Below are 26,969 nucleotides of genomic sequence, written 5' to 3' on the forward strand. Positions count from 1 at the left end.
TCAGCGGTGGAATTATGGAGGGGAACCCGGCCCTGCAAAACCGCTGCGCCCTCTATCTGTGGATCTGCAAACCTGCTCCAATATTTGCGTGACGCACGACCTCCAGCAGACGGACGAAAAGGCTCGACCTACAACGGCGCCGCTGTTAAAAGCGTTGAGATTTCAGAGGACTATGGTGGAGAACGACACCAATGTCAGATGGGCCCACATTTTCACTCGACTGCTCAGTAGCGATTTCCGACAGAGACCGTTAGTGAATTTCAATACTTACAGAATGAGCTCAAGTTATTACGCTTTGCTACCGGACAAGAGACCAAATTCCTCACCCATTCACCGCACAGATGCATCACTCACACACTTGCCCTTCTTTCTTCTAGTATGAGAAGTTTCACTTATGGCCCAGACGTGCTGTTCAATTGGGTTGACAATTATTGTGGTATCATCAAAGACAGCGAAGCTGCCATACTGCGCTACCAGCACTAAAATATTCAAAGTTATATGAATGCGTAAACGTAGGTGAAAAAAAACATGCACGGAACGTTCTTCGACAACCATAAAAAGTGGTGGCGTCAAAGTGCTTTGCACTGAGGTGTCCGTGCACGCAAGTATCCATGCAGTGAAATGACCGCTAACCAGAATATCCGCACCGAAACGTCCGGATCCGCAGTGTGTGAGTGTGTGGATGCTTTTCTAGATTTTCATATATAGAGTATACGAAATGCTTTAATCCTCAAGACAAAAGAGAAAAGTCGTGGTGCGCGCTTAATTTGGCCCGAAGGCCATCTGAAGGCTAACTTTGTTCCATGAGGGTACCAAGATAACCTACAGGTGCATGGCTAGCGGCTGTACTCAAGGTGTAGACAAGCAGTGAAGATCGATGTCGGCAAACATATTAAGCCATAGTAAAAATTGTCTAGCATGATTAATCGATACACAATATGGCCCATTGTTCTGTCGGGCAAGGCAAAATACAGTTCAAGGTAGTGCCCTTGTAGAGCAGCTGTAATCAGGCAATAATGTGCCCCAAGGAAAGTGTACAAAAGTAAATGAACAGTGCCATCAGAATAAACCAGATATAAAAGCGTACACCGCAGATAAAAAAAACAACTGCGAACAATTAAACAGGGCGGAAACACAACAAGACACAATAGCTCTGTTTGTGTCTTCTTGCGTCCCCGTCCTGTTTAGTTGTACGCTGTTATATTTTATGATGCACCATATCTAACTAGCCCGACTTTCAACCCTTATACACTTGTATCCTCCATTGCCCCTCAAAACCGAGTGCAATGACTCATTTGATACGTGCTCAGGTATCACGTTTTCCCGAAAGTCACGTCACGATGTGCGGCCCACAGAAACTTGTCTTCCTCAAGATAATTTTGGAAAATGCGTTTTCAGGAACCTCCGTCTCTATTTTTTCAAGTGTCCTGAAAAAGTGTCTGAGTTTCCACTGCATATCCCAGTTTTCCCTCATTTTATAACTACATATACCGAGACTTCGCAGTGCTTTCTGCGAGCCACAGGCAAAAAAAACAAACAAAAAAAAACAAAGGAATGCTGCTCAAGGCTAAGCAACATATCCATGCTAACCAATCATATTGTCCGTGCCAAGTTGTACCGTTGCTGCCTCCATCCTGTGAAGGCAATGCTTTCCTCCCTATTCCGGGCCCCCGTCCGCATCCCCAGGTCCCTGAAGATGTCCCCACCCGGTTCAGTCTTCCTGGGCCTCGCCATCGCCGTCAGGGTCTTCGAGGGGCTCGGCACGGCCGCCTTTCAGACAGCAGTGTTTTCCATCGTGGCCGCGGAGTTCCCCAAATCTCTGGCCAGCTCATATGTAAGCACCAATTGATAAGCAAGCGCTGCATGCAGAACGCACGATTGTTAATTCCAACCCTCACGAGGCTTCACATCTGCGGCATTCCGACGGGCATAGCTGCAGACGTCTTCGTCTCAGTATCATCTCTTAACGACGATAGTTTTTTGGGGGGCTACTTTAACGCGAGAATTTGTTTGTCTGTTACCCGAATCAACTGCCTGTCGCCTGATTGCCGCCGATGCAGGACGCATTCAGTGAGCGCAAGCACTCATGGCCCAACATTCACTTTTTGCCAGGTATTTCCGACAGCACCAATCCACCGCATTTCGTTACATTGTTATAAAACTAGCACACACCCCTCTTGCGACCACACTAGGACAAGTACCGTCTTTTTATTTAAATCAGATTGCATGGTTTTTAAGTTGGCGCGAAATAGAAAACAACCTTCGGGGTTTTCTAGCTCCGTCCTCTTACACCGCTGTTTACATCTAATGGTATACAGTGCATAAACCACGACGTAATTCTCAACACAACGGTGCACCTTAATATTCAATATCAATCCGTAGATCCAGATATTTCCTGATCAACGCAAAAACAAATAGCACCCCTCTAATCCTGGCAAGAATGAGTACCTAACTGAACCAACCAGACTATCAAAACAGCCATCTTTAGCTTGGAAAACATTATTTGAAACTCCAGCAAAAACACGTGGGCCATGTAGAGCGAACTTCGCATTCTAAAGCTTAACGCGAATAACGTCATCGTACTTGTAGTGTAGGGACGAGGCGGAGGGCAAAGAGTGTGAGTGGTGGGTGTAAAAAGAAAGGAGAGAGATGTATGTGACAGTGGCGGCCGAAATTTTCAAAAAATTTCTCAATTTCGAAAAGTTCCCGATATTTTGGCAAGCTTTTTCGCTGTGACCAAGAAGTTCCGCAGAAGAGCAAGCAGATACTGCTTCATTACGTCTGCACCTGTGTGTGTGACTGACACCAATATTGCCCTTCTTTCGCAGTCGATGCAACAAACGGCTTTTGGAGTTGGTCTTGTTGCTGGGCCCACAGTCGGCGGTATCCTATATGAAGTCAGTTACAAAGAATCTATGTCTGTCTGTCTGTCTGTTTGTTTGTCTGCCTGTCTGTCTGTCTGTCTGTCTGTCTGTCTGTCTGTCTGTCTGTCTGTCTGTCTGTCTGTCCCTCCGTCTGTCCCTCCGTCTGTCCCTCCGTCTGTCCCTCCGTCTGTCCGTCTGTCTGTCTGTCTGTCTGTCTGTCTGTCTGTCTGTCTGTCTGTACATCGGTCGATCGATCGATCTATCGATTGCTTGCTTTACTGTGTTATTGAATGACATGCTGAAATTTTTGCTTATTCCATTACGGGATAAATTATGGCAGTGAAGCAGTGTCGTGTTGAGCACATCGACCTTGAAGTGGCAGGTACATATGTGCCTTCATCGCATTTATCGCAGCTGCTTTCGGTGTTATCAACACCGAGCTGTAAGTGTAATAATTGTTGGGAATTCGTCATGTTCATTGAATAACTCGCGAAGCATGCACCCGCGCACTGGGATTATTATTTCGTTAGAGTATACTTACGCACTGTAGTTTTTATCTGCGCAATGGGGTGGCCAGTGATCTTAAATTTCTTCCTTTAAACTCATCCTTTTCTTCATTATTTGGCATCTAAGTTTGGCTCAGTGTGCCAAAACCATGCTTGTGACACCGCGCTGCAATGCGCTGCTAACCGGAGGGCGTAAATCTCTCAAATTTTGAGCGCCATAGCTATATTTGCGTGGGCTGTAAGGCTGCGCATTAATGTAAACCACCTGGGGATCTTCAATGTGCACTTAAATATCGACACACGAGCGTTTTTGTTTTTCGCCTCCATAAATAAAATGACCGTCGAGGCCGGAATCGAACTCACACCTCCGGTCTCAGTAGCATGACGCCTTAGCCACTGAGCTATCCCCAAAGGTTAAGGCAGGCCTTTCGACAGGTTGGTGTTAAGGGTTCTACAACTGCAACAAACGGACTAACTAGCCGAATTTAGAAAAGCACTACCACGGCGTCATCGGCAACGTATTTGAGCGAGAGGTTGTTTCTTTAAAACTGGGCGTACAAAGCGTTGCTGGCATAAGGCGGTAATTGAAGTATGGAGTGTACATGCTGGACTAAGTAAAACTGAGCCCAAGGACGCGGGTTCGATCCCGGACGTGGTGGCCGTTTTTCTGATGGAGGTTAAAAGCTAAAAGTTCCCTAGGTTTCGGAACACGTTTAAGATTCCCAGGCGGTCAAAATTAATCCGGAGCCCCATAGCCAAGATGTAGCTTCGGCGCCTTCAAAACCACAATATTAAACCAAATTGACTAAACAAAAGCCTGCTCGTCCCCTTTTCTCATACCCAGGTCGGTGGCTTCATGCTGCCATTTCTCAGCGTAGGCTCACTCCTGCTCGTCTGCTACGTTTTCGCCTACCTGCTTCTGCCTCCAACAGGTGAGCACTGGCCTCTTTCACAAGCCGTTCCTAGCGAAAATATATCCTGCCGTTCTCCACAGCCTGAGACAAGCAGGTCAAACGATGTGGCGGTACCTAAAGAAGGGCGCCTCAAATAACTCTGACCCTCCTACTTAACCTGCTGTGGCGCAAAGAGCGCACACGTCGGATGCAAGGGGTGGTGTTAAATGTGAGAGCATTTCTCAGCGTCGCCCCCCTTGAGGGCTGGTGACTGCTGCTAAAACTCTTTTTCGCAGGTGACTCTCTCACAACCTCATACCGGGCACACAATAAAGTTGTTCTCTCTCTCTCTCGGCAGCCACCCGCGGCTGCCGCACCACCACTTATTTTTCTGTGCCACTTTTATCCATCCCAACGACTGGAACAGATGGAGTACCGCTCACCGTGCGATCCTCCTCAGATTTCCTCCTCCCGCTACCATCGTTCTTTCGCTTACCTCGTGACACTGCCTTCGCTGTCGTCGTATACTTTCATCCCTCGGCGGGCTCTTCACTCGCTCCGGCTGGTTGGTTACGCCAACACCGCTCGGTCCAGGAACAGGTTCCTAAGAACTGTGCTCTAGGAAATTAAGAAGCTGTTGCCGTTTCAGTTAGCGCGCTGCGAGCGCATTGGTATGGTGTATTTGGATCGCCGCTGAGGGAGATCTCACGCAAGTGCGTGATCGGTGCCCTGTCATTGGCCGGGGCATTTGTGCTACGCCATCTAAGCCATGCGCGCACCTCTGAGCATTACAAACGGAGGGATTTTCTCGCGTGGTTAATGGCCTGCTATACCTTCATTTGCCTCTTGCGTTCGGTAAAGACAGTTCAAAAGATACATACGGCAATTCCCAAAGGTTTTCATTTGTGTTCAGGCTTAACCGGCGTAACCCATGCATATATTTTTGTACAAGTGAGCCCGAAATGCTTTTCAAAGCCAGCGTGCCTCGGCGCGTACTTATTGTGCCTTTTCCCCTCTTCTCTTGTTTATAAATGTAATGCTTGATTACAAGCATGCATCTCTGCTCACAATACATGATGCATCACCGTTAAGTTACTTTACACGGTTCAGTACATTAGGGCCAGCCCAACTATACAAATTGGCATAATTTACGCCAGCCGTTGCGATGACCTGGTGACAAGCCAATGGTGATTGCCATTTATTTTCAGTGCCAACTGGACCTTGCAAAATATATACAAATGTGTCAGAAAGTGCGCAGCCCAATGTCATTCATTGGCACCATTGCTCGTTGAATGTTCCGTTGTTCAGTTAAAGGGACCCTGCAACACTTCCTTCAACCTTTTTTCTAAATCCTAAATGTTTTCGGAACGTAGTCAACAAACACAACCCAGAACTTAGAATAGTAGGTCACGAAATACCTCAGCCAAAAATTACTGCTCTATTCCGATCAGATAACTAAGAAACTTGCTCAAGAAAATTTTCTCTCAACTACGTATCTCTCCCATCACTTACCCCTACAACTGCCCCTCTTGCTCCGTCCCGAGCACCACCTACCACTTGGTCTGGGAATGCCCATACTGGCCAAACCCCCTCCCTTCCACATCCCCTGAGTAGTGGGAGCGCGAGCTGGCCAGCTCACGGTGCGAGGACCAGCAACACATCCCATACGTCTCCTTTGGACCCCCGCCCACTCGGGCCTGGAGGGGAACGAGGTGGCTCATGATCTGGCCTGCGAGCTCACCAACCAGGCGTCAGATCATCCGGCTACTACTCTGCTCTCAGAACCCCTCCTTAGTTTTCAAGATGTCCTAACCTACTACAAGGACGCTAGACGCATTTACCCACACCCGCACGCCTCACTCACTCGATACCAAGCGACCACACTACGTCAAATCCCGACGAACACCCTCCCTTCCCCAGCACTGTACAGAATAATACACCCAAGCTTATACAGCCCGTTCTGTCCATCCTGTGGAGTCTGGGCCAACATGCAACACATTTTATGGCAGTGCCCCACTATGCGGACCGACAATTTTATCCACAACGAATCAGACTGGGAGGCCGCGCTGCTCAGCCCCAATACAGACATCCAGACGGCGCTTGTGGCTCTAGCGATCCCTGCTGGAGCTCCAGTGCTTCAACGAGATCCGCCACAGCAATCCCCTCCATGAACGGCCCGGCCACAAAAGGCCGCCGTCGGTCCAAGCTGGGCTCGACCGTTGACCCTAATCCAATTCCAGGTCTTGGCGCTCGTCAAGGGCTTGAATTACGTCATTACAGCGGTGTAACGGCTATTGGCCGACTTTCTTTCACTTGAAACAATAAATGCATTTGATAGTCTCTTTAAAAAAGCCACAAAAGCAAAGCATACACTCTAGCTTATACAGAAGGCGGATCTGCTCCGACGAGCAAATCACGCATGCTCCGTGCTGGCGATAACGACAGCATTCAAAACGCTTCCAGGCGCGAAGGAAAGCGTGAACGCGTTTGTCCGAACTGTTGAGCCCTATAAAGAGGACGGAAAAGTTGTTTAAATAAAACTAAATCAAAGCTGCCAAAACTAACTTTAAATGGTCATGACTATGGTATACACACTTGCACACTAAGCTTGTTGTGGTTGACAAAATTGCGCATAGCTTTGTGGCGTTTTAACAGCAAGCGCTTTACTCGTGCCCTACCCCACCTGGTATCTACTGTCTTTGACCAAGGATCTTTTGCGCATGCACGTTGTGACGTCACAGAGAACCAGGACCAGATATTCCAGGGGAGCGGGAAGATGCTCCGGTTCTGGTGCAACGCGGGAATCCTCTTGGATGCCTACTGCGTCTTCACCACATTCCTCATCATCGGCTTCAACTCTGCCACCCTCGAGCCGCATCTAAGACAGGTGTGTGCGTCAGAGAGACAGAGAACATGGTCGCGGAATGTGTGTCTCCCTTTGTAGCTATAGCCCTTTTGCCTTCCTTATATGACACGCAAATTGGTCTTATCACCGTCGGCAAAAAAGTTGGCGCTGAGCTTGCACTAGAGGTTCAAGGCTCTTGGAGAAACAGCAGAGCTGGTGGCCCCTCTCCTTGGTCGGAGACCCGGCAGTTCAAAGACAACGCTAGGAATAATCTCATAGCCCTTATCTGTGCCCTGTGGCAAAATAAACGCTAAAAAAAATCTAAAGGAAATAATTCTGTTCGCCCAGAATGCGATGATAGCTCAATCTGATGGACGCCGGTTCCATAACGCGAGGGACCCACGTTCGATTCCCACCACGAGGAGCGTTTTTCTTCTTTCCAATTGGAGGCTTGCTGTTCGCGTCGGGCAACTTACGGCCGGGTTAAACAGCACCGCTGTTAAGAGTCCCAGAGGCTACGGTACTACAACGATACAGAACTCATATCAGCGCGATAGGTGGACAAATACGTGGAAGACGACTAGGACAGGACAATGTCCTGTCGTAAGTTTTGTCCAAGCGTTCGTCCATCTTACGCGCTGTTTGTTATGTAACTAATTAACGTGAGAGTTTGGGCGAATTGGTACTCCAGCGAAATAATGCTTACAGCACGAACAATTAGACGAAGGACGAAAGAGAGGGGCTACATGGACAGCGCTTGTCCGTGTAGCCACTCTCTTTCGTCCTTCGTCGATCTGTTTGCGCTGTAAGCATTAGTTTGTTCTGTGTTCTGTTGCTGACCACCAACTTGCCCAACAGCGTATTCTCCAGTACCACAAAGTGCCCCGTAGATTTGCTCACGGTCATTTCTGACTGGCTGAAAGCGCAAGCAGTCGGGTGCAGCGTCAACTGTGCGGAGAGAGGAACGAGTGAGAAGAGAACAAGGGGGCATCCTAATGGCTGAACTCGCGTTGTAGAAACCAAGAGTGTAAGGGGTGCTCAGAATGGACGTGGCTCAAGCAACCTTAACGTGACAGAGCATATCGGGTCACCTTATGTACCGTAGAGGCACATTAACGCCTATGGAAATCCACGCTTGCCGCATAAAACTGGGAAGTCTTAGCTTGTCATACCTTCGGTACCCTGAACGTTTTCGATATAAGCGCTGAGGCGATTCAAATTAAACGTTTAATCCCGCAAATAGTTTGTGCAGGTCAGGAAGTTAAATTTTGATGAATCTCCAAAATTACAACGTCTGAAGAAACAAACAGTAGAAAACATAACTTGGCGTCTTCCTAATGATGAGAGGTCCCAGATTGATTGATTGAACGATTTTTAAATAATCGAGCATCAGGTGCTGATGTTATGGCACCCAATGGAGGGCATCCGTTTGTGTGTGGGATGCCCAAACAGCCGCTGGCTGTTCGGGCCATCTTGACCGGACGTGGTTGGGTCTTATACGCCTCGAGCTTCGCGATCGCTGCGCCGCCTGCCGCCGCTTCTCCGCGGAGTTGACGGGATTTGCGCTGCGTGACTGATAGGGGTCCGTGCAGTGTTTGGGTTCTATTTCGCTTCTTTTCGCCTTTCCGCGGCCTAAAAAAACTTGTTATGGTGACGACTATAGGCAAAGAGTACGTTTAGGTCACTTAAAAAGCAGCTGCGTCTTCGTAGAGTACGCGATCGCCTGCAAGAGCCACCCGGGGACGCGGTTCTGCTGGTTCTGCGCGCTTCGTCGCCGCTCTTCCGGGCGTCGGCGACGGCAGCAACATATCACCCATGTCACCTCTAAAACATCAGGCACAAATGAATTCTACTGACGCCTCGTTTAGACCTGATACTGGCACAATGAGAGGTTGGCTTATTTTGCAGCGTGGACAACGAATGCGGCTTTGTTTAGCATATTTACGCCGCAGAAAAATATGTTTCGGGGATCTGATTACCCAATCCCGGAAAATAACTTATGCCTTTTATAAGAATATAAAACATGCCAAAATGTAGAGTATATTCCAAGCCTGTGCGTCGTTAAATATGTGCCCACACACGCCATATAGCAAGAACCAAGGAAAGGAAACCACATAAAAATAAATGCTGTGTAATGCGGAATTTAGAAACATAATAGCTCTAACGGAAATGAAAAAAAAAAAACTGCAGCTTCTGGCATGCTAAAGACGTTCGTCTAAACTTAAGCAAGGTACCTTTGACTAGACCAACTACAGGCGAAATGCACTGCTATTTCTGGGGGGGGGGGGGGGGGGGGGCAGGGTGGAGGCCGCCGCGTACAAATGCGGAGCGGAATCAAGCAATGAACGTTTTAGTAATCCCACACATAAATCTCGCGTTCACTTTCCTTTTGTTTTTCTACTTAAACGAAGAGCTGATCGTACGGCGGACGCATTTTTGGAAGTATACAAGGTAGGCTGTTCAACAAGCGGTGAAATGTGTCGTTGGAAGAGTGTGGTATGTGATAAGGCCCTCTGATTTCAGTTTCTGGTTTATTCTGCAGGCTCCCTGTGCCATACGACGATATTTCGAAGAAGCATTTAGTCGCGGACGCGGATTATATTGTAAGCCCGTCTCCGCGCTGCTCGCAGAGGATATATGTAGCAAATGACGGTCTGCGGGCGCGCACCTCACGACAAGACGACTCTGTCGTGTGCTGATCCCCGAGTATAATTATGCATTGTCTATCGTACTTTTGTTGAATATTCCAGAAAATAACACAGACTGGCTTGTAAATGGTGGTGATCAATATCTGAGGTATAATACTGGCAAACGTAACTGGTGTGCTGTCATGTATGAGTGCTCCGCTGATTATGTAAGCGCACAAAACCGATTTAAATCGTAATGTATAGCCGTAGCATGAACATCTGAGGAACCGGTGGTTACGGAGACACGGCTAGTAAATTCAGGTCAGTGTAACTACAATCGGCTCCATCATACGCCGGTTCCGCGACGCTGGCCTGTGACACACACCTGGCGCTTATACAGACCGAAAATACCACACTAAGATCACGTCGGAAACATTTACACTCTCGTAAACACACCCCATTTGCGAACAGAGTGACTGCTGCACACAAACACGAATTTAAAACGCCCACAAACGGTAAATCTCAGTCGTGAACGTGCCGCAAAAGCAGCGGCGGCACTGGGGAGCGGGGCGCGGACTCCCGCGCCTGCTTTCGAAACGGGCCGCTAGGGGGATTTCAGTGGCGCCCCTACAGGCCGCGCTCGAGGCGTATAGTCCGGGCTGGTAAGGCTCACTGCTCGTACGAAGGGGCGACCTGGGGAGGGTGGTCGAGTGTTAGCTGGCGCTCCCACATATGATAGTGCTGGGTTCTGTCTGAACAACAAATTGCAGGTGGCGATAATTTAAATCTGGAAAAGGTGGAAATGGAACATTATTTATGCAGGAGATATTGACCTAAAAGAATGCTTGGCTTGCTAAACGTGAATGGCACTGAAAAATTAATGATAAGAAAAAAAAAGAGAAGAGAAGGATTGAACAATGTTGCCAAGCACATCACGAGTTCAACGAAAGATTTATACCGATAACCGCTAATTGTTTATGCAGCGTTAGTGCCTCCTAAGCTCATTTCGAAGACATCTGTCTGCAGCCCTACTTTCACACTCACTGCCGCTTCACTGCGCTGCACCGGCGTCACACAGGGCGCCATCACCAGCAGTCACGTGATCACTTCCGACTACCGCATTTGCGGTTGTATGTTTCGCGGCTGCTGTTGGAGACTTTCAATTAGCATAAACCCCCCGCCCCCACTTCCGGCATCCCATGACGTAAACTTTTCAAGCAACTTATGGGCGCATTCTATGTAATCTCGTAAAGGACAGGTCCCAGTAACTCACAAGCGCATTCACAAAGATGTGTTCTTCACATCTCTATTTGCATGAGCAGTCACTGACGGCCTTATTTTGAGGTTAGCTTTCGTCAGAAAGTTTGCTTTAATTGTCACAATGAGTTTCTGGCATGAACCTCGCGCACAACTAAATTCAACACGGCTTCCCGTGTACCGGTTGCACAGTAAAACCAACGTATCCAACATTCGCCCACGCATACGCCCACACATGCCGACACAAACATCTTCATGTCCAGGCCCATGTGAGTCAAGCAGGCAGGCGCCCAAACCAGGCAGGGGCCCAAAGCAGTTAGGCGCATCAACCAGGCAGGTTGATGCACCTGAGTGGTTAAATTTATTTTTCGTTCCAATCCGGTGTCTACCGGTACGAAACAACACTTTGAACTTTACCATGTTGTGAAAATGTGCAGCAGCTACTGTTGCGGCTTTCCTTCACTCTATTTTGTGTGTGTGTGTGTGTGGAGGGGACGAATGAACCATGTGGCATCCCCTTTCAAATTTCCCGCGCATTGCGCCCATCCTTGCAGTTCCATCTAGAGCCGTCCCTGGTGGGCCTGGTGTTCGTGCTGAACGGCACTGTGTACGCCTGCACAGCGTGGATCTGGGGAAGGATGGCTGACAGGACGGTGCGTAGCGGGTTTCCTTTCCCTCACTCTTGCTTCCCGGCCCCCTCAAATCTTGCCTTACGAGCCGCAGCCGCTGTATCTCGTCTCTACCTCTCAAGTTTTCATTTTAGATTACGATGCATGCCAGACTTCAAGCGAGAAATTTGCCCTCACATGTGTACTTAGGCACTTTCTTTCGTCGGTTGGTTTGTTGTCGTTATCTTAAAAATGCAACAAATTGCAGATATTATTTATGCGAATAAAATTGGCATGGGCGGGTCACATCATGAGCATGAGGGACAACAGGTGGACCATCCGTTTAACGTGGTGGCTGCCAATGGATCGTAAACGCGATATAAGTCGGCCAAGGGCTCGGTGCAGGGATGAATTACGAAAGTTTTGGGGAAGAGGGTGGGCTCAGCTAGTACTCGATAGACGGGGCTGGAAATCTTTCGGAGATGCCTTGTTTTTTTAGTGGGCACAAGCAGGGTGATGATCATGATGATGATAACGATGTTTATGATGATTGAAACGATTATAAGCTATAGGTGTTTGGCATGTTTGGTCAGATATGGGGATTTGACAAAACATGCCTCCCATCTGTGGTTCTTCTATATCATAATCAAGGGGGTCAAAACTTCGAGCTTGACGCATTTGTGAGCGAAATATTCCAAAAGTCACTGTGCTTTGTTAAAGGAGCCATGAAGAGAAAATACAACTTTGTTTAATTTGAAAGAACTAGGATTCGCTATCTCACTCAGCTTCATTAGAGCCACAAAAGATGTTTTTTTAACGAAAAAAAAAGCAAGAATTATTTAAAACTTTCAAATTGTGCGCCACAGTGACGTGTTATGAGCAAGAATGACGTCATACGGGCCAACAATAAAACATAATTTTTAGTGCGTTAACTGCACGTTAGCATTCAAGTGATGCGGTCAAATGGAACTAGAGGCCCCATTACAGACGCCCAGTCATGTGTCGTCACGACAGGTCAGTTAGGCGGCCGCCAATCGCACAAACAAGGTTCCGTGACGTCATAAAAAAGTTGCGAGAAATTGGCTAGGGGATCGCCACGGCTTCACACGTTTTCTTTAATATATCCGTTATTTGTTTGAAGATTGCGATGATATTGGTGTCATTGTTATCGGGACTGAGCAGTCTTTCTAATAAACCCAACTTGTATTTTGTCTTCATGGCTACACCCTGTTCTTGGGTTTGTGCTATTCCGTTTTCGCGCCAAATTCCGCCACTACCCGACATTGCACTATTTTTACTTGTACTATCTTACCTGCTCTTTTTGAATTGCTGGGTTAGCAATAAAACAATACGATTTTTGGATTACTACAACAGTTAAGACCATTTTTTTTTCAATATTAACAATTGTATTACTCCTTACTGGTATGTTAAGATGAAATAAACTGCAGCGCGTTGTTTTTGCTTCGGACGAACTTTGGTCCACGGGTTACGCAAAAGACTTTTTTTTATATAGCGATATGACTCGTAATGTTGAGTTCGTGCCTGCCTGATCTGCTCAGTAGTCGGCCTGCCACTCCTGTAGGCAGTCGCCATGACTTGTAGCGTCATCGAAGGATGACCTCAGTAAAGCTTAATATATGAAACTCAGCGGAAAGTTCCACAGCGCCATTGTCGAAATAGGTGTAGCCTACGTTCTTCTACGCGCGTGCACCACTACGGTATTTTTTTAATTTCACATGCGCGTACATATCTAAATAATGGAAGACATTCCGGTAAGCAGAAATGCCCTGATATCAAATTAGTTTCTATTGCGTAAAACAATTCTCCTGTATATATGGTTCAAGAGTGCCTCATTATTTCCTTTTATGCATATTACGGAAATTATTTATTGAAGAGGCACAGTGGAATTTTCGGTCGTATTAAATAAAGTTGCGTCGCCGTGAATTACCGTGCGTGGACATTGATTGTGCTGCGCCCCAGAATTTTTTTTCGGTGTGTTATCTTATGTATTTGTAAGACAAAGCATTAAAAAAGTGTGGTTGATCCTTCTTTCATAGGAATCGGTAAAACACGAAAGTGAAATGTGCCTTCACAGGAGCGTTTGAATGTTTATTGTGCATCGATATGAACTTGTACATAGCTATTTTATACTTCGTCAGTGTGGCACCGTTAGACGCATCAACATTAGACACTGGATCACACGCGCCAGAGCAATGCGTAAATCCTATTGAAACCCCGGACGCTCGCAAACCGTGCGAACGAAACCAAACGGGTTGTGAACGAATCATTTGGTAAAGTCACAGTACGCTACAGTGAAGGGAGCATGATTTGAAGGTCGGCAGCAATCTTGTGGGTGTTCTTGGCGAGCAACGTCCTGCATGCGGGTCGCTTAGGCAAAGGTGCGACCACATTGGTCCTGCTCCGTGGAGTGTACGCCAGACGCTTGCGTGCGACGAGCTCAGCTTGTGGAACGCGGCGGCGGAGTTCCACAAGCTGAGCGGCGTTCCACATAGGCGGCGGACGGGTAAACACAGCAGCTTCCGCTGCTACACGCTGCCCTATAGAGGCGCCAACTATCGGTGCTCATTAGCGTCATGACGCTACTCATGAGGCAGAACCATCTGAATGGACAAGTTAGAAGGACATAAGGCGCGTTCGTACAGCTACCCGGGCACGACTCGCACCGCCGGAGCAGTGCACCGCGTGACTGCAGATCATCATGAGCCGCGAGCCACGAGACACGAGTCACGCGCCGGCAGTTGGAATTCAAACACTGAGCCAACAACACCGCGCTCGCACTTTGCCAAGCAGTACCACCACCGGCGCCGTGGCTCGCCCGTCTCCGCCGCTGTTCGCCTTCTGCTGATCGCTCGGCACGCCGCAATAAATGAAGGCGGAACGTCTCCTCACGTCCCCTTCAACTTCATGGCTCAGTCGGTAGAGCGTTTCACTCCTCCCGTTGCGGCCAAAGTGATCGTGGACTCGAATCCTAGCGCTGCCGCGCCAATAAAGCTTTCTGGTGATGTCATTTCCGTGATGGATATGACGTCGATGAAAATTGTGTACCCCAGCGTAAATCACTTTCGTGTTAAAATTTGTATGGCAGTATTCCTCCAGGTTTCCAACTTTGACTCCAGCTGTCACCAGGTGTCCTGATTTTTCTCGTAAGTGCTATGCTATTAGGGCACCATTAATGTGTACCAGCTTGTCTTTCAGTCGAGTTTCCAATTTGTGTTTTTTTTTTCTATATCCTTACCAACGTCTTGAAACTTGCGGCACCAGATCATGGCACTGAATCATTATTTCGTGCAATATCTGTGCAAACAAACTGTGCAGTATTATGAAGGGCGTACTGGGCTACCCGTGACCTGGTGTTCTCTTTAACGATTACCCCTTAATTTGTAACATGTTTCCCTACAAGTTCCACGAGTATCTCTCACTTCTGGACATGCTTATTTCCAGACGCGCACCAAGGAACTCTGCATTGTGGCATGCCTGTTGTTCTCTGTGAGCCTCCTGCTGGTCGGACCAGCGCCTTTCATTCCACTGCCCACGTACGTACATATCTCAGGGTGTATGTGATCCCGATTCAGTGACATCTTATATGCCATCCGTTTGAGTGCTCACTTTCATTAATTCTCGCAAATAAGGGAATTTAAGCTGTAATTATGGGTAGAAGGGGGCATGAGAAAATCTTTCTCTAAGTTCGTAAATAACTCATGGAGGAACATGTCTTCCGTAAAAGGAATGAAACGATCACAACGAAGGTGTCAATCTTTTTATACAGGGCGGCGGCGCACTCCGCCGAAAAAAACATTTATATACATTGGGACATTTCAAGACTGGTCATTGCATGTGTGCCACGTTCAGAAAATATCAGCTATTAAGCGTTGTTTGGATGGAAGCTCGTCTGGTCGGGAAAACGCATGACAACAATTGAAAACTGAAACAGACCATGAATGTTTATAAAAACCAAAAAAGACGTTTCAGTTCCCGTAAGGAAGCCTTGTTTCCAATCTGTTAATAAAAACCCAGAAAGATGTTTCGGCTCCCGTACCGGAGCCTCGTTCGCAACCTTTGCTTATAAAAACCAGAAAAGACGTTTCGACTCCGGTATGGGAGCCTCGTTCACAACCTTTGTTTATAAAAACCAGGAAAGACGTTTCGGCTAGCGTACAGGATTCTTGTTCACAACCTTTCTATAAAAAAAACAATAAAGTCGTTCCGGCTCCCGTGGAGCCTTCTTCACAACCTTTGTTTATAAAAACCAGAAAAGACGTTTCGGCTCCCGTACGGGAGCTTTGTTCACAATTCATAAAGGTTTTTATAAACATTCATGTTCGGTGTCAGTTTCTAATTGTTGTCATAACAAGCGTTGTGCAGAGCTCCGAAGTAATTACATCACCGGGTCGCTAAGCTGTGAAGAAAAGCGGCAGCTCGTTGTCCAACCAGCAGCCTTGTTGCAATAGCCGGCAGAACTACGGCGGAATTTCCTTTGAGTGTTATATTTATCAACCGGTAAGTTTACAGCATCAGCATACCTTGAAGAAGAGCTTTGTAAAACACCTAAAAATTGGCCGTTTAGTTAGCGGCCTGTAGAGGTAACGCTTTCCTAACCTGCCAATGAGGTATCGCGCACTTCCCGATATCGGTGATACCGGGAAAGACACAAAAGCTAATGCAAAGCTCCTCTGGCATATCAAAACAAGCTAAACAGGGTTTGCTGAGCAGTGCATGCTTTAGATGAATGACTGCAGGCAACGTGGAAAGATAGGCGAAATTTACGATATTGACCAGCTTAGCTCACTAAAAAATCCTGGTCCATCTCTACTAACGGGATACCTGGGGAGGGGCGTAGCACGCAGTGTGCAAGTGTATTCAAAGATTGCAAGTCTCCCTCTTGCCACATGGCGCGCGCTGATTAGGCGCCGGAGAAGCGCCGGTGAGAGGAGAAATCGCGCGCTTGCTGAGGCGGTGGCGCCCTCTCTTGTGTTGAACCGGATTTAAGCAATTAAATGAGAGACAGACTGGCTGTAAGTTGTCTTCGTGTCACTCGCCGCAGCATGCCAAGAAGTATGCTAGGAAGTGATGCAAGGCATTGGAAAACGAATGTCCGGGTGTGTTCTTTTAGCATGCGGTTTTACCGGGCTCTACACCTGGTTAACCTCCCGGCCTTTCCGTCCTTCCCCTCTCTCTCTCTCTCTCTCTCTCTCTCTCTCTCTCTCTCTCTCTCTCTCTCTCTCTCTCTCTCTCTCTCTCTCTCTCTCTCTCTCTCTCTCTCTCTCTCTCTCTCTCTCTCTCCTCTCTCTCTCTCTCTCTCTCTCTCTCTCTCTCTCTCTCTCCTCTCTCTCTCTCTCTCTCTCTCCGTTTTTGCCCATTGAGTAGTACCGTGATTACACGAGACGAGGACTACAGGAAATACAGGAAACGCCTACAGCCCGAGGCCCTAAGGAGCTTCGCCCCTCAAAGGCTGAAGCAGAACGGATGCTGCACAGACAACGGTCGTAGAAGTAGTATAGAATATCTTCAAATAAGTGTGAGAAGGGCAACTAAAACGGGCTCTAACAGACAGCGAACGTTTATTTTGATACCAGCACCAGCAACTTCATCCGATAACTCGCATGGCCACAGCTCCCATCCAGGCTTTCGAAGTGCATTTCTGTGCAGTACGAGCAAGAAAAGCAACACAGTTTTCAAAGACGACATCCTTGCTTAGGGTTGATAAAAGAAATTTTATTGTCTATCGTTCTGTATGATTGTTTTCCCACTTATAATTACCCAGAGAAGAAATTTCAGCAGTGTCTGGTGTGTACGCGTGTTTCTTTTCACTAGGGCGACAGATCGAAGCTAAATTTGAATTCTTGGATAGGCCGCGAAATACGAATATACAACGGAATTAAGGAATACGTGGTGTTGCCAGGCACAAGCGCTATCGTCTTTCCACGTTATTTGCTGCAAAGCGCGCATATACGTGATCAAATATATTTGCGCGGGGTATGAAACGAGCGTAATTTAAACCCTTCAATATCTCGTATGTTTTGTCATTGCAGAGCCATCTGGACGGTGATGCTGGCCCTAGCAATGTTCGGATTAGGGTCTGGCGGAACCATCGTCTGTTCTTTCGTTGGATCGTTCCGAGACACACTGTGAGTAAAAATGCTTAAAAATTTCAGAAGGGTTTGGGAGTGTTGGTTAATAGTCACGCAGAACATAAGCGCAATAACAAACAGAGGATGAAGCCAGGCCAGGACAAGCGTTTGTCCTGTCCTTGCCTTGTCCTCTGTTTGTTATTGCGTTTATTTTCTGTGCGAAAAGTTTCGTTGCAGTCCTTCACAAAAGGTGTGTCGACTACCATGACTCCCATGGCTCCAATGACTCCAACTTTGCTGGCTAGCTGTGACGAATCGCGATGGTTTGTTAACTTCAGCTCGATGAACCAGAAGAGTACGGGAGAAACAGGCGGCGTATTCTTCTCGCGGCCACTCTTTGTTCTTTCCACCAATTTATTTCAGTTCTCTTGGAGAAGTCAGATAGGGATATACAACTTCACACTCGCAGTTCATGAGGTGGCGGCTTTTATTGGTAAAATGACCGGAACTCCGGTAAAAATTCAAAACAATATCGTTCAAACAGGTTTGTTTATGAAAGTCTAACGCCCATTGTGGAAGAAAGATGGTTGAAACACTTTCTCCGATACAAACGCAAAGTCCACAATGCAATCAGCCACAGTCCAAGTCTACGACAACGCCGAGCTAACCGAATGCGGCGTTATGATTTTCTATCAGTTTGTGAATGTGTCATCTGGATGTGCTGGTTCTGTTAGATCACTGTTTTGTTGGTTTTGGCTTTGACTGATTGTATTGTGGCATTCGCATGTGCATCGGAGAAAGCTGCGCGTTTCATCATAATCATCATCGTCGTCTGTATCATCATCATCATACGCCCTTTGGGAAGATTATGTAAAGTTGCCTTTTCTGCAGTGGGCTTTTACCGCCACCGCCCCAAGTGAGACCTAGAAAGCTTCGCTTTAATATGAAGCGACGCTAATGGCACATTCGTTTGAGAAATTTGTTTCCGCCGAGGTAAATTTCCAAGTTTACGAGCCAAAAGAAATTGCACGGGGCCGAATTCAGAAAATATTTTAGCGAACCCTGCTTACTGTATCACATGATTTGGGCGTGCTCCCACACACCATCCCTCCCCCCTACTCCCTCCCCCAACCATGAGCAGTGGGAAGGCATGCTAGCCAGCCCGGACCCCGGCGATCAGCTTCGGCTGGCTGAAAGGGCCCGCCTGGCAGCGACCGCCCAGGGACTTCTGGACTGAGAAGACCCCCCATTGCCACTACTACAAAAACTAATATTGAAATAAAGTTTATTCCTCCTCCTCCTCCAACCCTGCTTTGTAAATGGTTGTATGTTTTGATGCCAGCGACCAGCCACGCGCAGTTATCTTATCATATTACAATGCTTAAAGCGGGGCCGTACGCCTGAACTTCCCGGTGTCAAGCTGCGTCCGGCTATCTCGTCTGGCAAGTTGTGTAACGCGTTCGTTACTCACCTGTATTGTTCTATAGTTTGGACGACAATCTTGTCCAACTGATTGTGTGTTTCTACAAAAGGACTTCGCCGCGAGATAATGAATGCAGGCCAAACGCGGGGGCATTCCATTCGCGGGCTCTCGACTGGCCACGTAATCCTGTTTGGCTGCTTTCCCGACGTCTGTTGTTTCGGAAGTTTATTGCGGAGCATAAGTTCGCTCCAATAAGTTTTGATGAATTCGAGAACCTTGCGTCATCCTTGCAACTTGTTCGTACAGATGGCAAAAACAGCGCAAATAAACGGCACGGGAGACGAGAAAAAGACAAACACGGGCGCTCTTTCTCGTCTTCCGTGTCCTTTCTTTGCGCTGTTTTTGCCATAAGTATGAACCAACTAGCCCGTCTTCACGCTCTATACAGTTTCTTAGTACAGTTCTGTCATAGCGACAGTTGATTTCTGGACGGTGCATTGTCTTAGAGAAAGAACACTCTTGCGCCAGTTTGAACAGTGCTTTTTTTCCCAACGTTGAAAGGTCTAATGACACTGTGGAAAAATACTCACCTGTTGTTGTTTTGCTAAAAAAACCATTCACTTCACCATTCCGCGACGTGGAATTCGCGTGCGCTTTCGGTCCGAGGTCGACAGTCGGGAGCACCGTCGCGCACACATCCGCATTTGTTCCAGCTGGATTTCATTTCACACTGTTTCCGTTGAGATGCTACGGTACTGTCAAATCCTGTTATTCTGTAGTACTAAAAAACCTGCGAACAATCGCATCATTTTTTCCCATGGTATCCGAAGTGGTGACCTCAACTGGACATTTAGTGCGTGCTACACCTTGAGTTTATGGTCAACAACGTTTACATTCACTCCTCTAAAAATAGCCTTCAGCGCGGGTGCATAGTCCCCGTTAACTGCATCGAATTAAGCTTTTATCTGCGCAGCCATCTGCGCAGCCAAAGCGCGGGCCGGGCCAGTTTGGCCGAAGCGTTTATCGCCGCGCCCGAGCCGGGCTCGGGATCGAAGCCATAGGTGCGGGCCGGGCTCGAGCTTTAATCCTTGGGCCTGGCTGTTAATATTTCCGACGTGAAGTGTAGAAAATGGCATTAAAAGAAATGTTCCGAGTTTATTTCCACTCGCTTCTTGGTGTTCGTTCTCCGCGTTGTTTTAAAAACATATTTTGCTAGTTTTATAGTCACTGAACTGTAATTTAATGGCAATTATGTACTGCAGCAACATTTTATATTTTTGGGTGTGTCATACCAAGATACGACACCAAGGAATGCCGTACAGAGGAGGGGATTAATTTGGACAACCCGGGAGCTCTGCACGTATATCTACGTACACGTGTGTTTTACATGTCGCACCCAGCGAAATGCGGATGCCGTGGCCGGGAATCTAACTCGCGTGCGCGAGAAGAGCACCGCTGAGCAACCACGACAGGTAAAACACTTCAATGCACGTACAGAGGGCAACACACTTGTCTATAACACAGGTTTTGTACTTATAGCCCTATCTTGCCTCGGTCGAAAAACATTTCAAGAGAACTATTGTGTCATTCTGAAGTCTTAACCATATATTTTAACCTCAACGTTTTTTGTGACAAGTTTGAGCCCGCAGTTTTGCAAGGTAACTAGTTGAAGTTGAACTCGGTGTAATAGACAAGGGTGTTGCGCACTGTACATACTCGTGGATTGAAACGCGGCACCAAAAAATTCACCATACCAACTTGTGGCCGCGACAACCACGTGTCGTTGCCAAGAATCTGGTCATCAAAGGTGATGGTGTCCCTGATGTAAAAATACGAGCCATTATTCCGGCGACTTGTCGTAAACTGAAGCTGAATTATACGTGCACGGCTTAACCCTAAATTTTAACAGCGGAGCTGTTGTATCTGGCTGTAATGTGCGGCTCGTAACGCGTAACGGTTTAAAAATACCAAGAAAATGCCGGGCGCTCGTGAGCGCGCTCTTCCCGGCCACCGCCGATCGTCCGCGGCTCGCGCTGTGGCTTTAGCAAAAAAAAAAAAAAAAAAAAGGAAATCTGGCGAAAACACTGAGGGCCGCCTCGCATTGCCAAGCAACCAACCACGCTACAGCTGGCGCAACACCAGCTCCACGGAACCTCGACGCCACGGAACCAGATCAGGCAAAGCAGTCAGCAAAACAGCGCTTTCATCTGCATGCGTCGTTGATTGATTGATTGATTGATTGATTGATTGATTGATTGACGCGCCGACGCAACGCAGGCGATCAGGCGCGCCGTAGTGGAGGGCTCCGGATTAATTTTGACCACCTGGGGATCTTTAACGTTCGCCGAAATCTCGTACATACGGGCGTTTTTGCTTTTCGCCTCCATCAGAAAAGCGGCCACCGCGGCCGGGAATCGAACCCGTGTCCTTGTGCTCAGCTGCATGCGTCGTGTCTTCGTTCCTGCAAAGTCGGTCACAGCAGTATTTTCATATATCAGTCGTTATAAACCCTCGCCTGGTCCCGTGGTTTGCTTGCGATGAATCACACGCACAGAAAGCACGGCAGCCACTAAGTGATAGGGCGCAGGCGAGGCAGCCGTTTCACCCTCACCAAGTCACGTGGTACCGCAGTGGCGAAGTTCCGAGCAAGTGAAGCGATAAGGAAGGAAACGCAGCTTATGCGGCAGCGGCTGAGGGTGATTGACCTTGAAAGATATAGCGTAGTAGGGCTTTCGATTAGTAAAATGTTTTATTCTTTCGAGTAGCTCGCCTCAATCCCGATTTTCTTGACCAGCGCTTGAAAGCTCGCTTCGAAACGTACCTCCCCCCAAAATAATGCCACGATTATCAACGATATCTCCATTGAGCTAGATTGAAGCGCTGATGTGACCACAAACATTGTGACGCTATTAAATTTAATAAACTTATCAAACGAACCTCGAACTTCGGAATTCTCTAACATGTAGACCGTTCGACTCTGGCAGTTGTTCCAAAACTCGTTTCAGCAAGGTCCTGTAAGCCATCTTGAATTTGTCGCAGCGGAAGTTCAGTGTTTTTAATACAGAATTCCAACTGTTCACTAGTTAGCTTACCTACATGCGCCTGTCCACATGTCATGAATTGACATGTACCGGCTCTTGCGTCCGCAACGGGACATGACACCACAGCCTAGGCCTGTTACAACGTCGCTTCGTGTCAGGACTTACCTCCCGGAAATATCAGTAACAGGCGGTAAAGTAAATCAGCGGCAGTTGGTCAACAAATAGATCCTGTAGACGAGAGAGACTGAAGCGAGCAGAAAATTCTCCTAACTGAGAAGCTCTAGGCGAGAAGGCGCTGAGACTGCATGCAAGCTCATGGCGACAGTGAAGCGATATTACCAAACTTCTACCAGGACACAGGTACTTACACGCACGTTCTTCCTGGAACCCGAAGGAAAGAACGTCTACAAAGGAGCAGCATGAGTCGTTTGCGCATGCTTAAATTGTCGCTGAAAAGGTGTCGGTCAGCTGCGTGCCACTGTTGCTAGAGTATATACGCAAAAGATTCATGTTGGCGATTTCTGCGCACCACTTTCTGCTCGAGCACGCCATCGATAGCCTGTCATGACATTCACCCTTTTTTTACAAGCTATTATTCGATTGTCCCCTGGCGGAGTACTTAGCACTTTTGACTAGCGGTCGTGTAGACCTCACTGTGAGTCCCGTAAGCCACGTGGGTATCTTATTTTATCTGTCCTGTTACAAATTAAAGTGGTTGCGCCAAAGCCGGTTGCCAAACTGGGTGACGCTTTTTATCCCCGACATTGGCACTGCTTCCTGATAAATTGTTAAAAATCCATTCCAACATTTCAGTGAAGTGGCGTGTTGAAATACTATCTCGTCTCGTAACTTTCCAGGGAGCGTGGATTCCCGGATGATCTGTCCACCTATGGCCTGGTTTCCTCCGTGTTCACGGTGGCTCACTCCTTGGGGTACGTGCATCCTATGTCCCAATACCGCGTGAGAGAAAGAAATATCCATCGTATCGGACTGGGTAAAGAGGGGAACAAGTCGCAGGAAACAGGAACGAGCTCATCTTATAAGAACCGGTTCCAGTAAAGCGTTATTGAAGCTTCAAGTCGACCAATCAGTCGACCAAGTAACGTGAAGAAAAAAAACCAACGTTGTGTTCCACTGAATGTCTATTTGGTTTACTGAAATTATATTTGCTCAGAGACCTTGCTCACAGAAACCCAGAAATTCCTATCATGCAGTTTTCTTCGAGCGCCAATCATCTCTTTAGCTTAACTCATATATCGGCTGAATAACCATTGTTGAATAACCGTAAAGGTTATTCAACAATGGACCATATTCACACGATCAATCAGGTGATAGAGAAGTGCGCTGAGTATACTGAACCCCTATATATAGCCTTCATAGATTATGAGAAAGCATTTGACTCAGTCGAAACCCTAGCAGTCATTCAGGCATTACGGAACCAGGGGGTAGATGAGCATTATGTAAGAATACTAGAGGATATCTACAATGGGTCTACAACTACCATCATCGTCCATAGGGAGAGCAGTAAAATACCTATAAGGAAGGGTGTCAGACAAGGAGACACAATCTCTCCAATGTTATTCACAGCATGCTCACAAGAAGTATTCAGAACGTTGGATTGGGAACACGTGGGAGTAAGGGCTAATGGAGAATACCTCAGTAACCTCAGATTTGCTGATGACGTTGCCTTGCTAAGTAACTCGGGGGACGAATTGCAAAGCATGCTTTCCGCACTGGGCGAACAGAGTAGAACCGTGGGCCTGAAAATTAATATGCAGAAAACTAAAGTAATAATCAATAACCTCGGGACAGCACAGCAGTTTGACCTAGATGGCGAGGCAGTGTAAGTGGTAAGCGAATATATATACTTAGGGCAAGTTGTGACCCCAGATCCCAACCATCAGGCAGAGATAATTAGAAGGATCAGAATGGGGTGGGGTGCATATGGCAGACATTCTCAGATAATGAATAGCAGCCTACCATTGTCGCTGAAGAAGAAAGTGTATGACAGCTGCATCTTACCGGTACTCACCTACGGGGCAGAAACTTGGAGGCTCACTAAGAGGGTTCAACTTAAATTGAGAACGACTCAGCGGGCAATGGAGCGGAAAATGATAGGTATAACATTAAGGGACAAGAAGAGAGCCGACTGGGTCAGGGAGCAAACTGGTGTTAAAGACATATTAGTAGAAATTAAGAAGAAGAAATGGACGTGAGCAGGGCATGTAATGCGAAGGCGAGATAACCGCTGGTCATTAAGGGTAACAGAGTGCATCCCTAGAGAAGGCAAGCGTTGCAGAGGGCGGCAGAAAGTTAGATGGGCAGATAAGATCAAGAAGTTTGCGGGGATAAATTGGTCACAGTTGGCACAGGACCGAGGTAATTGGAGAATAATGGGAGAGGCCTTTGCCCTGCAGTGGGCGTAGATAGGCTGGTGATGATGATGATGATGATGATGGTGGTGATGATTATGATGATGATATATCGGCATGCTACAGCCCATGATATGTATACACCACATAGTAGTGCTAAAGATCTAACTAGGCGTTGTAATGAACTCCAGAAAAATCACCGCGCATACTAAGCAAGCAGCTGAAACGCCGCCCGCTTTCAACAAATTTTTTGTAAAAACCCGTTTGTAGGTATAGTACGTGTGAGTGACACCGCATAATGAACTTTCACTGCCTTAATTCAGTAGCTCACTTCTACAGTTACTGACAGCCAGTATTGATTCTAAGGCAATGGCTCCAATGGGGTAGGCATTTGGAGAATTGGTGAAGGATGCCAGGTGAATCCCGGTGCCATTTATTGTCCGCTAATTCTTTTTTGGGATTTTTTAAGGCCCGATCGATGTTCCTATCTAATTTACAATGTAGGCCCGCTCTCTTTCAATGCGCCTCGTCTCACAAAAAGCATTCAGCTCGCTTGCAGAAAAAAAAAGAACCACGAATCCTCGGCTGTATTATATAGATGTTCAAGGCCAGAGAGATTTGTTATTGCAAATAATTACTGGACAAAGGCACGCGGGGAGAGTGCTCGTGCTTTTTTTCTGTGTGTTTGATCTCTGCTTGTGATGTAATTAGCTTCGTGTAACGACTTGCAAAGCTTTCCCGTTTTGTAAGCGTGTCTCTTAAGGTTTCCTCCTGTGCGGTATCTTTTCTCGGATTTTATTCGCCAAAGAATGTGGGCGAACTGACTCCAGAGAGGCTCATGCTAAAGTGGAGTTGCTACAGAGAACGGGGAAAGCGTTCAAAGAGCCTCACAACAAAGTTTGATTGTTAAAGGCCATAAACAGTCAGAATTAGGGTGGGAGATCGGGAAGAGTTGTTTACGGCCACCAAAGTGGTACATCTAACAATTAAAAATCAATCCAGAGCAGGTTATAAGATCGTCAGAACGTGTGGAAGTTCTTAGCAGACCACGAGGTTTTGATAGTGCTTTTTTGGTTGTGCTTCCCACGTCGTGTGCAGAGCGTTCGTGGGGCCGACGCTGGGAGGATACCTCCTAGATACCGTGGGGTATCCAATGGGCAGCATGGTCCTTCTCGGCAACGACATCCTCCTGGTAGGTACCTTACCCGACAGTCTCTGTGAGGTTCTCCACAAACATGCTCACCAACTGTCCGCGGGGATTCAAGTGCTGTAGCCCTTGTCAACAGGAATAGCGTTTCTATGCGTACGTACAGTCGGTAAAATGCTTGTCTATAACATGGCTTTGTGTACTTCCGGCCTTCCGTCGGGTTGGTTTGAAATAATTTAGAGAAAATTAGTGCACCATTCTGAATTCTACGTCTACCACTTCGCTCACCAACACTTGTTTCAAGAGTATCCGTCGGCATTTTTCAGATAGTTGGAGCAGAAATCACTGTTACAGACAAGCATTTCCCCGACTATAGTACCAGAGTCCTTCAATGCTTTGAAAGACTCTGGTAGTACCCACGCATAAAAAAATGTGGAGACCAAGGAAAGCATTCACCAAATTGTACCGTACGCTGTTTCAATTGTTGTAATTCTTGTCAAAGAGGAACGGCGTTTCTATCCGTACGTAGCACCTTAAATTGAAAAAGGTAGAAAGTTAGGAAAGCATCGATTGCGCATCATGTAATCATATTTAACACTGAGTATATATGTTCTGTACGCTTGCCTTTGGTTAACATTTAATGCCAATGCATACCGTGTTCAACACAAACGCAGCTGTCAGAAATACTCAAAATCTCGCTCGCTAAAATCCTGCTGCCTGAAAATTTGCTGTACTACCAGCCAGAGTTGCTTAGTAATTAAGGTGCTGCGCTACCCAGCACGAAGTCAAGGGTTCAGTTCCAGGTTACGGTGGCAGTTTTAGTAGAAAAGCGTTAGATGGCCCATATAGCGATAAAGCTGGCGTCGGCGTCGCAAGCCGGTAAACGGCCCCCATATGATTTCAAAACGTTCCATGGCGTGAGCTTCGCGCTAAAAAAAAAAAAAAAAAAAGAAAAACGAGGAAGAGACCGCGCTGCTAGGCGACGTATGGACCTGCTCAGAGCCACGTGAAAGGGGGAGAGGGCAGCTGGGACTGTGAGTGCGTTGTTCGGCGGCAGAGACACGCCATTTTTTGCGCTCTGCGAGGGCAATCTCGGTTTTGCGCTCTGCGAAGAGGGCAATCTTCTATCTTATCCACAGCCGATAATAATCTCTTAGGCGACCTCGGAGAGTTTTTTTTTTTTTTTTAAGACAGTAAATGAATGATTATGAAAATAAAGTCGAGGGCAGTAACAACAAGGACGGTGGACGGACTTGACGGGCGCCCGATCATGAACCAACTTGCCCAACAACACGTC

At 47.2% G+C, this 26,969-nt stretch overlaps 1 protein-coding gene across 2 annotated transcripts in view; it reads left to right on the forward strand.

Annotated features, from left to right (window-relative positions):
- LOC144175098 (MFS-type transporter SLC18B1-like) overlaps positions 1-26,969 on the forward strand; it is a 61,213-nt gene that overhangs the window by 31,333 nt on the left and 2,911 nt on the right. For both annotated transcript variants that reach the window (XM_077704165.1, XM_077704166.1), the window contains exons 5-13: positions 1,687-1,834; positions 2,829-2,897; positions 4,215-4,302; positions 7,005-7,150; positions 11,547-11,645; positions 15,063-15,154; positions 17,651-17,746; positions 23,011-23,085; positions 25,624-25,717. In XM_077704165.1, coding sequence (XP_077560291.1) covers positions 1,687-1,834; positions 2,829-2,897; positions 4,215-4,302; positions 7,005-7,150; positions 11,547-11,645; positions 15,063-15,154; positions 17,651-17,746; positions 23,011-23,085; positions 25,624-25,717 — 907 coding nt within the window. The remainder of the gene's footprint in view (positions 1-1,686; positions 1,835-2,828; positions 2,898-4,214; positions 4,303-7,004; positions 7,151-11,546; positions 11,646-15,062; positions 15,155-17,650; positions 17,747-23,010; positions 23,086-25,623; positions 25,718-26,969) is intronic.

This window comes from Haemaphysalis longicornis, unplaced genomic scaffold, assembly GCF_048455015.1.
Source record: "Haemaphysalis longicornis isolate Haplotype H1 unplaced genomic scaffold, Haemaphysalis longicornis Haplotype H1 scaffold_3, whole genome shotgun sequence".
In the NCBI taxonomy this organism is placed as follows: domain Eukaryota; kingdom Metazoa; phylum Arthropoda; class Arachnida; order Ixodida; family Ixodidae; genus Haemaphysalis; species Haemaphysalis longicornis.